This window comes from Mytilus californianus, unplaced genomic scaffold (assembly GCF_021869535.1).
Source record: "Mytilus californianus isolate M0D057914Y unplaced genomic scaffold, xbMytCali1.0.p SCAF_7, whole genome shotgun sequence".
NCBI lineage: Eukaryota > Metazoa > Mollusca > Bivalvia > Mytilida > Mytilidae > Mytilus > Mytilus californianus.
In genome coordinates, this window is record NW_026262723.1 from 50,105,621 (window position 1) to 50,121,400 (window position 15,780).

The window sequence follows — 15,780 nt, forward strand, 5'->3', positions numbered from 1 at the left end:
AACTCAATCCCAGCCTTCCCTTTGTGGTATGGTACCTAGCAGTACAATTTCAGAGAGATCCATACACTTGAACACAAGTTATTGTCTGGAAACTAGAAAAATGCTTATTTTTGGCCCCTTTTTGGCCCCCAATTCCTAAACGTTTCAGGCAATTACCCCCAAACTCAATTCCACCTTTCCCTTTGTGATATGGAACCTTGTAGTACAATTTCAGAAATATCCAAACACTTACACACAAGTTATTGTCATGAAACTAGAAAAATGCTTGTTTTTTGCCCCTTTTTTGGCCCCTAATTCCTAAAATTTTGAGGCAATTACCCCCAAAATCAATTACAGCCTTCCCTTTGTGATATGGAACCTTGTGGTACAATGTCAGAGAGATCCATACACTTACACACAAGTTATTGTCTGGAATTACAAAAATGCTTATTTTTGGCCCCTTTTTGGCCCCTACTTCCTTAACTGTTGGTACCATAACCCCCAAAATCAATCCCAACCTTCCTTTCGTGGTATTGAACCTTATGGTAAAATTTCAAGGAGATCCATTCACTTAAACTAAAGTTAGAGTGCGAAAACCAATGTGTCTTCGGACGACGCCGGACGACGCCAGACGACGACGACGACGACGACGACGACGACGACGCCAACGTCATACCAATATACGACCAAAAAATTTTCAATTTTTGCGGTCGTTTAAAAAGCTCGTGTTTGTGAACAATCTGTTGGATTACATTAAACTATTTTGGTAAGTAGTATATACTATTCATTAGTCTAAATTTTGTTCCAGAAAAAAATGTTTGTATAAAGAAATAAAATGTTTAAATTTAAGAAAATAAAGTGGAATAAAAACCATGTGATTTAATACCAACATATTCTAATACCCATTAGTTTCAGAGAAAGAGGTTTTTGTGAAAGGTAACTGAAGACAACGACAGACTATGGATGCTGAGTGATGGCAAGATCTTACACTAGCCCTTCGGACCATGTGAGCTAAACAACTTTTAAATTAAGCTACCCATCAATAAACTTGAATTTTCTCTGTTATACTTATTACCATGATAAAGGTAAAATTAAATAGGACACTAATATTCCATCAAAATAAATGTAATCTTTAATTATGATAAAATCTACCTTCCTAATTGTGGCATAAGTTCTTTTAAATCTTCAACATCTGGTGACCTGAAAAAAAAGGCCAGGAAATGTATACAATATGTCAAAAAAAAAACCCAGCTAAACAGATTTATTGACATTGTTGTTCATCTAACGTTGCATTTGTTTTCTTTCTTAGATTAACATCAAATTGTTAATTTCTAGTTTGAAACAAGATTTAAAATTTCTTCTACATTTTCTGCATCGGATCCTTATTATTACAGTCTTCCTACACTGTTTATGTTGTTGTTATATAAATCTGCTCTAAAGTACAGCTGTTTTGAACTGAGAGTGGTATTAAAGAACCTTTTTGTGGGCAAGCTCACATACCCCACAACATTGTCAGTGAGCAAACAAAATCTCACCGGATTCCCATGTTCAAAGACTCATACCTCCTACAAAAGTCAACTGATAAAAACTGCACATCTACATATTATGATCCTCACATACCTGTCAACTGACCCGTATTTTGCGGGTGTGACAAGTGAATTTACCAGATCACCCGAGATGTTTCACTACCAATAAGGATCTTCAAATAACCCGGGATTTCATCAAATGACCCGTTTTCATCCATATTCTAGTGCCATGAAACTTCAAAAGTCTTAAATGCAAAATTTTCCACTGAAAAAAGCAAGTTTTGTGCCCTGTTTTATAAAATTTGCCGTTTGCAAATAACAATTATCCTATTAAAATACCTTGAACCTTTTTAAATAATAAAAAAAATAGGGTCAAGGGTATGTCCTCACAGGCAAAAAGTGATTAGCGATCATTAGCAAATATCTCCCAGATGCATTAATATGGTTATTAGGAGGGCCCTCAGGACTCTAATACTATACTGGATTTAAACTGGGATCCGCTGGTATTTACGCTACACTCAACAAAGTGTAGTAGTCAGCCGAGAACCAGCTTATACTGAGTGGCAGTTTTATTACTTTGAAAGCATTTCAAAACAAAATTGAGTAAAAAATGGCGATTAAGAAACCTGATCTCAATGAAATGACCGAAATTATTTCTATAAAAAAATATTATTTGACCTAAATCCCAATCTGCCGTTAAGGACAAATAGCTTTCAGTTTTGGTCATGACTTTCAAATATGACCGTTTCCGGACCCTTGGTTTGCATTATAATACACCCTATGCTTTGTATTGTCCAACTGAATTTAACTCCTACTGCATCAGTCATATTCAGGGACTCTGAAGGGTCAATGTCTTAAAATCAAAGTTATTTTGAGAAAATAATTCTTTGTTTGTAGCACTGTAAATTGTACAGAACTAAACTTTTAAAAGATATCTAGAGACTAGGTCCATTTAAGAAAATAAATAAGTCACTGGTATTTGATTTGCAACCGTATCAGCCCAATCATAATGTGAACTCATGCTATTTGTTTATTATACCCCACTCTAATAGAAGTTGGTATATTGCATTCACCCTGTCTGTCCATCTGTTCGTTCTTCTGATCGTCAAACAAATATTTAGTCGCACTTTAGGTACTATTCAACAGAATGATTTTATACTTGGTCAGCAGCTTGACAGTGATAACATGTAACCTGTGACCACTTTTCGGATTCGTCAACAACTTCCTGTTTGCCAATATTTTGAATTTTTCAATATGTTGAATCAACTAAATTTTTTTTGTCATACTTTTTCACATCTACAACTGAACAGAATGACTTTATATTTGGTCAGCAGCTTGGAAGGATAAGTTGTAACATGTGAGCACTTTTAAATCTGTCGGACACCAAATTCCTGTTTGCCAATACTTTGAGTTTTTTAATATGTTGAATTCACTTAGAATTTTTCGTCACACTTTATTCAAGTACTCCTGAATAGAATGATTCTAAACGTCTGGGGTATTCTTAGCCCGACAACACTTGCATTCTTGATCTTGTAACTTTAACCTTATTAAGTTTCAGATTAGTAGAAATGCTTATGACATCTCATTATTGTGTGATAATGAGATGTCATAACCATTTCTTCTAACCCCATTTTCTTCCATTGAATTTGGCATTCTTAAATAGTATATATTACAAATTTAGGAAAACATCTTTTCTTTATTTTATTATAATTTAATAGAAAATTTACATCTCAGTTCCTTGCTTATTAATTGTTTTCTTCCTTACAGAAATGTTAAAACTCGATGTCATAGATTGTAAGTATTTCCATCATTTCAAATTGTTTGTTAACTTCAGTGATTACTGTGTTGTTAAGTTCCTCATTGTTGATTCACCTGATAAAATTATCTACAGAGCAAAGCCTTGACATTTATATGTGATTACAATATTTTCTTGTATTATTTTTTGCAGATTTTCAACATTTTTGATTTCATAAAATATCCTATACATTTCTCATTTTTAATTCTGTCATTAGACTGATGAGAATCATTTGTGTGCCATTCTTTTGCTAAAAGACTAATACCGTAGCTTTTTATCTGTCATTTTTGCAAATGTTTACACAGTTTTTTGAATGAAGTATGACAATTGTGAGGTACAAATTTACTTTGTGTTTCCTTCCAGTACTTGTATCTTTTAACTAAATAATTATCTTCAAATTTAATGGCATTTGTACTTTTTTGCTCTTTTGAGCTCACCTGGCCTTCGGGCCACGTAAGCTTTTGTCATCACTTGGCGCCCGTCGTCTGTTAACTTTTACAAAGATCATCTCCTCTGAAACTACTGGGCCAAATTTAACTTTGCATCAGACATTATCTCTTAAATCATAAAAAAAGCTTCTGCCAAAGTTTCATAAAATTCTATGAAGGTTTGACAAAGTATTTGATGTGTAACAAAATTTAACCCTAGACTGTATCTACTTGTAAAATGTAAAAAAAAACTATGTCCATTTATCATTAAAATATGGAACAAGAGGCTGTCAGAGTGACAGCAAACCGGATTTTCCTGCAGAGGTCAAACCCTGAACAGTTGCGCAAGTATGGACACTTCATTTAAGCTTAAAACTGCTCTGAATTTGGATTGTGGTTGAATATTTGACACAGCATAGGTTTGTGACACAAAATGAATGTGGTCAAAGAACTGAAATATTTGAAATTGGACATTTATTTTAAACCTAGTATGGTCCAATATCCAAAATCTAAGTACATTGTCAGAATCAGCATATCAAAGAACTCCAAAAATTCAGTTTTCAATGAAATCAAACAAAAGTTTAATTTAGGACCCTTTGGACCACAATGTAGACCAATTTGATAAAGGAGCTCACAATCCAAAATCTCTTTATACATGGTAAGATTCAGCATTTCAAGGAACCACATAAATTAAGGTTTTATTTTGGACCCTGATTTGGACCAACTTGAAAACTGGGCCCAAAAATCTAATTTTTAAATACAGGTTTAGATTCAGCATTTGAAAGAACCCTATATACATTTAATTTAAGTTAAAATGAAACACAATCTAATTTTATCCATATATTTTCTGTGCAAAGGGAAATAACTCAAACTTGATAAATAGATATGATTATAATTAATAAAGTGATGACTAAGTTCTATAAAATTAGATATGATGTAATTTTTCAAATTATAATCTATAGTATAATAACAACAACCAGTGATGACTAAGTTCTCTTAAATTAGATATGATTTAACACTCAAACATTGTTAAAATCAGCATATCAAAGAACCCAAGAATTCAATTGTTGATTATACAAAAGTTTAATTTAGGACCCTTAGTACCTCGATGTGGTTTAGATTCAGCATTTCAAAAAACCCTATATATATTCAATTTATGTTGAAATCAAACACAGTTTAATTTTGGACCCTAATTTGGACCAACTTGAAAACTGGGCCCAAAATCAAAAATCTAAATATATGTTTATTCTAAGCTAAGTTTTAAAAGGAGTTCACCTAATCCAAAAAATATATATAGCATTCAGAAAATTAGTTTTTACAGAATAACAAACAATTTACAATTTACCAAAGTAAAGAAAAAAAAATCAAAAATTTTATTTATCATTAATACAATGTCTTTTAAAAATCTATAAAACTTATCTGTAATTATCTTCAAAATGTCTAATAATGAACAGTAAATTTCTAAGTATATTTACTACTATATAGCTTTTTATCATCAACACTTAGAAAACAGAAAATTTTCAAATAAATCTGTCACTCAAGATAAGACATTAACCATATGTTTAGTAAACTGATTACAGGACTTATAAACAGGTGAAAATTATCTATAAAGGCTTAGTGTAATCAAACTTAATGCATATAATTAACAATTTCTGTTCAAAGGAACATTATTATTATAAATAAATAAATAAATAAACTCAATCACAAAAAAGACCCCAGGGGACTCGACTTTTATTTCATTTATTTGTTTTATTGTAATATACAAGAAGAAAAATAGTTTCAGGGTGGAGATCTTGACTGTTTACAAGTTTATAAAAAAAGGGGGTGGGGGTTACCCCAGGGGACTCACCTTTTATTTCATTTTATTTGTTTTATTGTCCCATAAAAGATTATATATGGTTTAGGGGTGGGGTTCTCAACCGTTTACAAGTTTTCAAAAAGAAGGGGGTGGGGTTTACCCTCGTGGACTTCCCCTAAATTTCATTTGATTTGTTTAATTGTCCCATACAACTATATATATGGTTTAGGGGTGGGGATCTCAACCGTTTACAATTTCTCAAGCAGAAGGGGGTGGGGGTTACCCCAATGGACTTCCCCTATATTTCATTTGATTTGTTTTATTGTCCCATTCAAGAATATATATGGTTTAGGGGTGGGGATCTGGACCGTTTACAAGTTATCAAAAAGAATGGGGGTGGGGGTGACCCCCATGGACTTCCCCTATATTTCGTTTGATTTGTTTTATTGCATACAAGAATATATATGGTTTAGGGGTGGGGATCTCAACCGCTTACAAGTTCTCAAACAGGAGGGGGTGGGGTTTACCCTCGTGGACTTCCCCTCAATTTCATTTGATTTGTTTAATTGTCCCATACAAGTATATATATCGTTTAGGGGTGGGGATCTCAACCGTTTACAATTTCTCAAGCAGAAGAGGGTGGGGGTTACCCCAATGGACTTCCCCTATATTTCAGTCGATTTGTTTTATTGTCCCATTCAAGAATATATATGGTTAAGGGGTGGGGATCTAGACCGTTTACAAGTTATCAAAAAGAAGGGGGGTGGGGGTGACCTCCATGGACTTCCCCTATATTTCATTTGATTTGTTTTATTGCATACAAGAATATATATGGTTTAGGGGTGAGGATCTCGATCGTTTACAAGTTATCAAACAGGAGGGGGTGGGGGTGACCCCAGGGGACTCCCCTTTTATTTTTTATTTGATTTGTTTTATTGTCCAATACAAGAATATATATAGTTTCAGGGTGTGGATCTTGATTGTTTACAAGTTTTCAAAAAGAAAGGGGGTGGGGGTGATCCCCATGGACTTCCCCTATATTTCATTTGATTTGTGTTATTGTCCCATACAAGAATATATATGGTTTAGGGGTGGGGATCTCAACCGTTTACAAGTTCTTAAACAGGAGGGGGTGGGGCTGACCCCAGGGAACTCACCTTGAATTTCATTTGATTTGTTTTATTGTCCCATACAAGAATATATATGGTTTCAGGGTGGAGATTTTGACTGTTTACAAGTTTTCAAAAAGAAGGGGGGTGGGGGTGCCTCCCATGGACTTCCCCTATATTTCATTGATTTGTGTTACTGTCCCGTACAAGAATATATATGGTTTAGGGGTGGGGATCTCGACCGTTTACAAGTTCTTAAACAGGAGGGGGTGCGGGTGACCCCAGGGGACTCGCCTTTTATTTCATTTGATTTGTTTTGTCACATAGAAGAACATATATGGTTTCAGGGTTGGGATCTTGACCGTTTTCAAGTTATCAAAAAGAAGGGGGGGTGGTAGTTACCCCAATGGACTTCCCCTATATTTCATTTGATTTGTTTTATTGTCCCATAGAGAACGAAAACCAATTTTGGGACATACAGCATACGTACTTACAGACAGACAAGTGTAAAACTTAATGCCCCCTCAATTACAGCGCAGGCATAAAAGTGTGGCAAACTGATTTGCCAAACTGAAGGACAAACAGACAGAGAGACAGAGAGACACACAGCCTACCAAAAAAGTTTCAAATAATTTACCAATGATATTTCGCCACTAACTCAAATTTATTTCCATGAACCAGTAACAAAACACCAAAATAATTCTCTAAAATTAGATATGACTTAACCACTCATATATCTCTAAAATTAGATATGATTTTATATCTATCAATTAAACACATCACTTTTCAAAACAAATAACTCAAACTTATTTCCATAAACCAATAAAAACAAGCAAAATACGTCTCTAAAATCAGATATGATGTTATATCGATTTCCATATTATAATCAAATTTAATTAATAGTTGCTAATATTTTTTTCTTTCATGTGTCAAAAAATAATACAGATCTGCAACTTATCTATCAATGTCAAAAACTTTATCTCATAATAAAAATATATTATTATCTAATTAAAAACAAGTTTAGATTCAGCACTTAAAGAACCCTATATATATTTAATTTATGTTCAAATATAACACACATAAACTGATTAATTTTTCCAGGGGACCTGCCCTTTATTTCATATGATTTGTTTTTTTGTCCCATACAAGGATATATGGTTTAGGGGCGGGGATCTCGACCATTTACAAGTTCTTAAACAGGAAGAAGGTGGGAATGACCCCAAGGAACTCACCTTTTATTTCATTTGTTTTATTGTCCCATACAAGAAAATATATGGTTTAGGGGTGGGGATCTCAACCGTTTACAAGTTTTCAAAAAGAGGGGGGTAGGGTTTACCCCCGAGGACTTCCCCTATATTTCGTTTGATTTGATATCTTGTCCCATACAAGAATATATATGGTTTCTGGGTGGGAATCTTGACCGTTTACAAGTTATCAAAAAAAAGGGGGGTAGGGGTTACCCCAATGGACTTCCCCTTTATTTCATTTGATTAGTTTTATTGACCCATACAAGAATATATATGGTTTAGGGATGGGGATCTCGACTGTTTACAAGTTCTTAAACAGAATAAAGGTGGGGATGACCCAAGGGGACTTGACTTTTATTTCATTTGATTTGTTTTATCGTAACATACAAGAATATATATGGTTTCAGGGTGGGGATCTTGACGGTTTACAAGTTTTCAAAAAAAAAGGGGTGGGGTTACCCCAGGGGACTTGAATTTCAATTGATTTGTTTTATTGTCCCATACAAGAATATATATGGTTTAGGGGTGGGGATCTCAACCGTTTACAAGTTTTCAAAAAGAAGGGGGTGGGGTTTACCACCGTGGACTTCCGTTAAATTTCATTTGATTTGTTTTATTGTCCCATACAAGAATATATATGGTTTAGGGGTGGGGATATCAACCATTGACAAGTTTTCAAAAAAAAGGGGTTGGGATTTACCCCAGTGGACTTCATCTATATTTCATTTGATTTGATATATTGTCCTAAACAAGAATATATATGGTTTCTGGGTGGGAATCTTGACCGTTTACAAACTATCAAAATGAAGGGGGCGAGGGTTACCCCAATGGACTTCCCCTATATTACATTTGATTTGTTTTATTGTCCCATACAAGAATATATATGGTTTAGGGGTGGGGGATCTCAACCGTTTACAAGATCTTAAACAGGAAAAAGGTGAGGGTGACCCCAGGGGACTCAACTTTTATTTCATTTGATTTGTTTTATTGTAATATACAAGAAGAAAAATGGTTTCAGGGTGGGGATCTTGACTGTTTACAAGTTTTCAAAAAGAAAGGGGTGGGGTTTACCCTCGTGGACTTCCCCTAAACTTTTATTTGATTTGTTATATTGTCAAATACAAGAATAAATATGGTTTAGGGCTGGGGATCTCAACCGTTTACAATTTCTCAAACAGAAGGGGGTGGGGGGTTACCACAATGGACTTCCCCTATATTTCATTTGATTTCTTTTATTGTCCTATACAAAAATATATATGGTTTAGGGGTGGGGATCTCGACCGTTTACAAGTTCTCAAACAGACACGCTGCGGGTGACCCAAGGGGACTCACCTTTTATTTCATTTGATTTGTAACATACAAGAATATATATGGTTTCAGGGTAGGGAGCTTGCACATTTACAAGTTTAAAAAAAAAAGGAGGGTAGGTTTGAACCAGAGGACTATCCCAATATTTCATTTGATTTGTTTTATTGTACCATACAAGAATATATATGGTTTAGGAGTAGGGATCTCGAACCGTTTACAAGATAAAAGCACATTATCAAATTGAAGGGGGGTAGGGGTAAGAATATATATGATTAACGGACAATTAATTATCTACAAAATGTCTAATAATGAACAGTAAATTCCAAACTTCATTTATACAGTAATACTAGTAAGTTTCAAACTTTATATATACACTCCTACAGATCTTATCAGAAAACAGAAAATTTTCAAATAAATATGTCACTCCAATGATTATCATATGCTAAAATATTTCCAAGATCTAATTAATAATGAAAATAAATCATTATCATATGCTAAAATATTTCTAATATCTAATTGAACAGAACTATGGTTGTTTAACATAGTACTCTAACATAATTAATAATGTAATAATCTTCAAAATGTCTAATGATATAGCTTATAATCATTACCACTTAGGAAATAGATAATTTTCAAATAAATCTGTCATTCCAATTTTTATTCCGAGATAAGACAAATCATAACATGATAACAAGAGTGAAATATTTAAAAATTCTACTTTTGGATATTAAAAATGGCGATAACTCACAAAGGAGATATACTAAAATCTTGAAAATTTATACAGACCTTCATTAAGTCCAAGGAATCAACATATTTAAATTTGAAAAAAATTTGTTAAAGCGTTTTCTTGTTATTCTGCTGACAAGCTGTTTGGCAGCCGCCAGTAGATCCCCCCAGCCGCCTGCCGTATATCACCGTTTTAATAACCGATATTTCCTTCGAAAATCCGGTTAAAAATGAAAATAAATATTTCTGCTTCTGTAAAAATTTCATAAAATTCCATGAAGGATTGACAAAGTTATTGATGACAGAAAAACTTTAACCTCAGACTGAATCTGAATGATAACTGTAAAAAAAAATAAGTCCATTTATCAGTAAAATACGGAAAAATGAAAATAAATATTTTCAAAATTTTGCTCTCGATACTGTATTTTGGTCATAAACAAGCTTATGTCCAAATTTCATAAAATTCCATGAAGGTTTGACAAAGTTATTGATGTTAAAAAAACTTTAACCACAGACTGAACCTAAATGTTGATGCCGCCGCCGGAATCCAGGATCGCTATGTCTCGCATTCGCGAAATAAATTTCGCAGGCTCGACAAAAATGATCAGGAAGACAAGATCTACAAGTACGTCAACATGACTGAAATTAATTGTCAGTTAACTCTATAGAATTATTGCCCTTTAATAATAATTTTTACCAAAAAATGGCCTGTGAAGCAGGTGCAGGTGAGCGACACAGGCTCTAGTTTGGTTGTGCTGGCAGATATAAAGCTAAATTTTGCAACAGAGATTTAAGATAATTTATCACAGATCAAGTATGAAGTTAATACTGGTTCAATGAATTATAGCCTTTTTGTTGCGCCACAGGGGATTTGTTAATGTTTCCGTCCTTCCATTCCAAACTAATTAATACTCATAGACTGTTTGGCATAAAACGTTCATACTTGGTAGAATTATTTTTCATCACAGTCTCTTGACCATGCCATATTTTCAGTTTGTTGAAACAATTTTTCAGGGAGTTATTGGACTTTGACCATTGTTTACTGGTATTGTAACAATGACACCTTGTGAAGGCAACTCCTCTGAGTGTGTATTACAGAAAGATATCATAGTTGGTAAAACTGTTTGCCATCATATGTAGTTGACTATAATAATTAGATGGCGGAAAACACCCAAGCTACAGAAAACTTAATAATTGTTGACGCCATCATTGTCGTCGCCAGAAAAGCAACACATATGTATCACCTTCCGCGACTTTCGTCACAGGCGAGATATAAATCAGCTCAGGCCTTTTGAAAAATGACCATCCAACATTGGATTTTGGAATGTAGATGAACAAATTATAAGTAAGATAAACATGGGTTATGTAAAATCTTCTTATGCACGAAATGTCTAAGAATACTAGAGCATGGACATCACCTGAAACCAAAGTTACCATTTTTCAAATAAAATTTCCAGAGAGACACGTATCAATAAATGATATGGTTAGAATTCTGTATTTTGATTTGTTTTCCTTTATGTCAGTTTGTATCAGTGAAGAACATCAATAATATTTCGGTGATATTGTGTCCTAAATAATATTACTTAAATAGCTGGGTCTCATTTTATAGGTCCATCAAAATATGCACCAACATCCTAATCAAACATACTCTTATTGATCAATGGTATTAAATCTGAAACTATTATTGGGAAATATGTGGTCAACCTAAAATAAGTAAATTTGTAGACTGTGTTAGATGTTATTGATTTGATGATTTATCGATGGAAAGAAAAATATTAGATGAGTTTCTGCATTTCGACCAGATTGTTTTACTTTTACAATTGGACAAGCACCTTGTAGCATTTAGTTGTTCGATGATGACTTTTACTTCTCCCAGGCAAATGACACAATTAATGTCCAACACAATACTATATTAAACTGATCTACTCACATTTGTATATCCTGTAAACACATACATGTATATATAAAGACTTAGTTACCTCTTCAGTAATTTCTTGTATAATGCCAAGGGAAAGTTCAACACAATAATGGTGGAGTTGTATATTGCTAATCCACAAAGACACCCAATCAGATAAAACATCTTTGGTTCTTCAAATGACTGAAATATTCATAATTGTAAAATTTTAGTGTCAGGTTTTTTTATTTTTGCATACTGAGTACATCAAAAACTTGTATGACATTTTAATGGTTTTTTTATTCATTATCAGCAGAATTATTTGTATTCCTTGTTACTTAAACTACAAAATATACAAGATGACTGAATTAATGTTGAAAGTATTTAAGATAAAGGTTTTACATCTAGTATCACTAAAATCTCACATTATCAATGAAACCATGCGAGACAGACATGAACACCGTACAATCATTCCATGCACCAACTATAGTTTACATATGGCTTATAGTTTATGAGATACAGACCAAACCATAAACAAGAGTGCACACGCTGAAATGTCTCGCCTTCTTTACTAATCATTGATATTATGTTCATAGACCTAAATATAAAGCTTTATTAAAACTGTCACATAAACTTAACATTAACCAAGTAAACTAAACATTGACCAATGAACCATGAAAATGAGGTCAAGGTCAGATGAACCATGCTAGGCAGGCATGTACAGCTAACAATTCTTCCATACAACAAATATAGCTGACCTATTGCTCATAGTTTAAGAAAAACAGACAAAAACACAAAAACTTAACACTGAGCAATGAACCTTGAAAATGAGGTCAAGGTCAAATAAAACCTGCATGACTGACATATAGATCATAAATTATTTCCATTCACAAAATATAGTTGAACTATTGCATATAGTATTAGAAAAAAAGACCAAAACTCAAAAACTTAACTTTGACCACTGAACCATGAAAATGAGGTCAAGGTCAGATGACACCTGCCAGCTAGACATGTACACCTTACAATCATTCCATACACCAAATATAGTAGACCTATTGCATACAGTATAAGAAAAACAGACCAAAACTCAAAAACTTAACTTTGACCAATGAACCATGAAAATGAGGTCAAGGTCAGATGACACCTGCCAGCTAGACATGTACACCTTACAATCATTCCATACACCAAATATAGTAGACCTATTGCATACAGTATAAGAAAAACAGACCAAAACACAAAAATTTAACTATAACCACTGAACCATGAAAATGAGGTCAAGGTCAGATGACACCTGCCAGCTAGACATGTACACCTTACAATCATTCCATATACCAAATATAGTAGACCTATTGCATACAGTATAAGAAAAACAGACCAAAACACAAAAACTTAACTATAACCACTGAACCATGAAAATGAGGTCAAGGTCAGATGACACCTGCCAGTTGGACATGTACACCTTACAGTCCTTCCATACACCGAATATACTAGACCTATTGCTTATAGTATCTGAGATATGGACTTGACCACCAAAACTTAACCTTGGTCACTGATCCATGAAATGAGGTCGAGGTCAAGTGAAAACTGTCTGACGGGCATGAGGACCTTGCAAGGTACGCACATACCAAATATAATTATCCTATTACTTATAATAAGAGAGAATTAAACATTACAAAAAATCTTAACTTTTTTTTCAAGTAGTCACTGAACCATGAAAATGAGGTCAAGGACATTGGACATGTGACTGACGGAAACTTCGTAACATGAGGCATCCATATACAAAGTATGAAGCATCCAGATCTTCCACCCTCTAAAATATAAAGCTTTTAAGAAGTTAGCTAACGCCGCCGCCGGATCACTATCCCTATGTCGAGCTCGACAAAAATCACATTGACCAATGAACTATGAAAACGAACTCTGCTAAGACATGTACATCTTATAACTTTTCCATGCATCAAGTATAGTTGACTTATTGTTTATAGTACTAGAAAGATCAAACCATGAATACCAGCTAGACATTAACTAATGAACAATGAAAATGAGGAGAAGGCTATATTAACATTACCAGACTGACATGTACACCCTAAAATCATGTCATACTCCTAATATAGTTGACCTTTCACTTATAATATTTTTTTGAGAAAAGAACTAAAGCATGAATACTAGACAATGACCAATGCACAAGGAAAATAATGTCACGGTCTGATGAACATTTCCAGATAGATATGGTCACCTTGTGTTCATTCCATACAGCAAACAAAACTAAACATTTTGAACAGTGTGCCTTTTTTCGATATGCCAATTTATAATTGTGTATTCAAGCTCCATATTTTTTGGTCCATCTTAATAACTAAACACACAACATAATAAAATGCTTCGCTGAGAGCAGCCTGATACGACCGCAGTGGTCGAACCCTGAACAGTTGGGACAAATTTGGATACAATATTCAATAACTCAATTGCAGTCTTTCCTTTGTAGTATGGAACCTTGTACTACAATTTTAGAGAGATTCATACACTTAATCACAAGTTACTGTCTGGAAACTAGAAAAATGTTTTTTTTTAACCATAAAAGCCCATTTAAATACATCATAAAGGTATTAAAATAGAAAATTACATCATAGTCATGGCTAAAATTAAAACACTTTCATCAGCAACATTAAATACCTTTATTAAACATTTTCAAAATAGTAACTTCTAAAAATAAATTGACAGCTAATCACCTAAAGACAATACCTTTCTTTATAAATAATTTACAAGCAGTGTAAGGGACGTAATTTGACAATATGTGTTTGAATTAGCTCCCTTACACTGCTTTGAAATTATGTTTTGTACTTAAGTAATTGTCCATTAACCTGGAAACCCTTGTTTTCCCCCTTTTTTGCCCCTTATTCCTAAAAAGTTTAAGCCATAACCCCCCAAAGCAAGTTCTCACCATCCCTTTGTGATATGGTAACTTGTGGTATAATTTCAGAGAGATCCATACACCATTTCGCAAGTTATTGTCTGGAAACTAGAAAAATGCTTATTTGGGCTGTTTTTTATTTAGAGTACCTTCTTTCATATTCTAATGAACTATATTAATCTTGATTTTCTTTATTTTTAAAAGGCTTATTCGTATGTTGGAAATGATCAATACATAAAGTATCGCTAAAAAAAATTTCAGAAATTATTGGATAATCAAATATTGCAAAACTTCAAAAAAGAAAGTTTTATATGTTAACAACAATATTCATTACAGTACATTTAAGATTTGAAATAAAACAGACGACATAAAATGGTCTACAAAATTTTGTTTTCAGACAATAAATACAATCATTTCAAAATATTTGCCGTAGTTCATGGTTTACTGCATTTAAAAATTATTTTGTTGATCGACATTTATATATACGATGTATAATGTCAATTTTATTAAAACTGTTCATCCCTGCATTGTTTTTTATAAAAAAAAAATCGTAAAAATAAATTCTTCCCTTTTATGTCAAACAATCCATCCTAAGGTATAAACAGATAATTCATCCCGCCACTACAATGGTACAAGCTTTAATTATATAAAAAAAGAAATATTGGCAATTTTGTTTGTTATCGACTAATAGAGCTCTCAATTTGTGTAAAACTATTCATCCTGAGGGACCAAAAGAACAGAATTTTAATGCAACTGTATTATAAATAAATATTCTAACAAAATGGAAAATATTGGCAACTTTTTTTGATGCGACAATAAATTTGCAATTTTTAACTTAAATTTCTTCACTTTTATGTCTAACAATCCATTCTGAGGTAAAATATTAATAAAAAAAAAAGAAATATTGTCCCTTTTTATTGTAATCGACAAAAATATTAGTAACCGTAGACTTATAGAGCTCTCATGTAAAACTATTTGTCCTTATGGATCAAAAGAACAGAATTTTAATGCTGTTGTATAATATTCTACAAAAACGGAAAATATTGGCCCCTTTTTTTTGATGCG

At 33.2% G+C, this 15,780-nt stretch overlaps 1 protein-coding gene across 3 annotated transcripts in view; it reads right to left on the minus strand.

Annotated features, from left to right (window-relative positions):
• The window catches only part of LOC127709697 (probable E3 ubiquitin-protein ligase HERC4), a 428,281-nt gene that overhangs the window by 34,410 nt on the left and 378,091 nt on the right, over window positions 1-15,780 (minus strand). For all 3 annotated transcript variants that reach the window (XM_052215333.1, XM_052215334.1, XM_052215335.1), the window contains 2 exons: window positions 11,896-12,014; window positions 1,132-1,179 (listed from right to left, as the gene is read on the minus strand). In XM_052215333.1, the coding sequence (XP_052071293.1) occupies window positions 1,132-1,179; window positions 11,896-12,014 (167 nt within the window). The remainder of the gene's footprint in view (window positions 1-1,131; window positions 1,180-11,895; window positions 12,015-15,780) is intronic.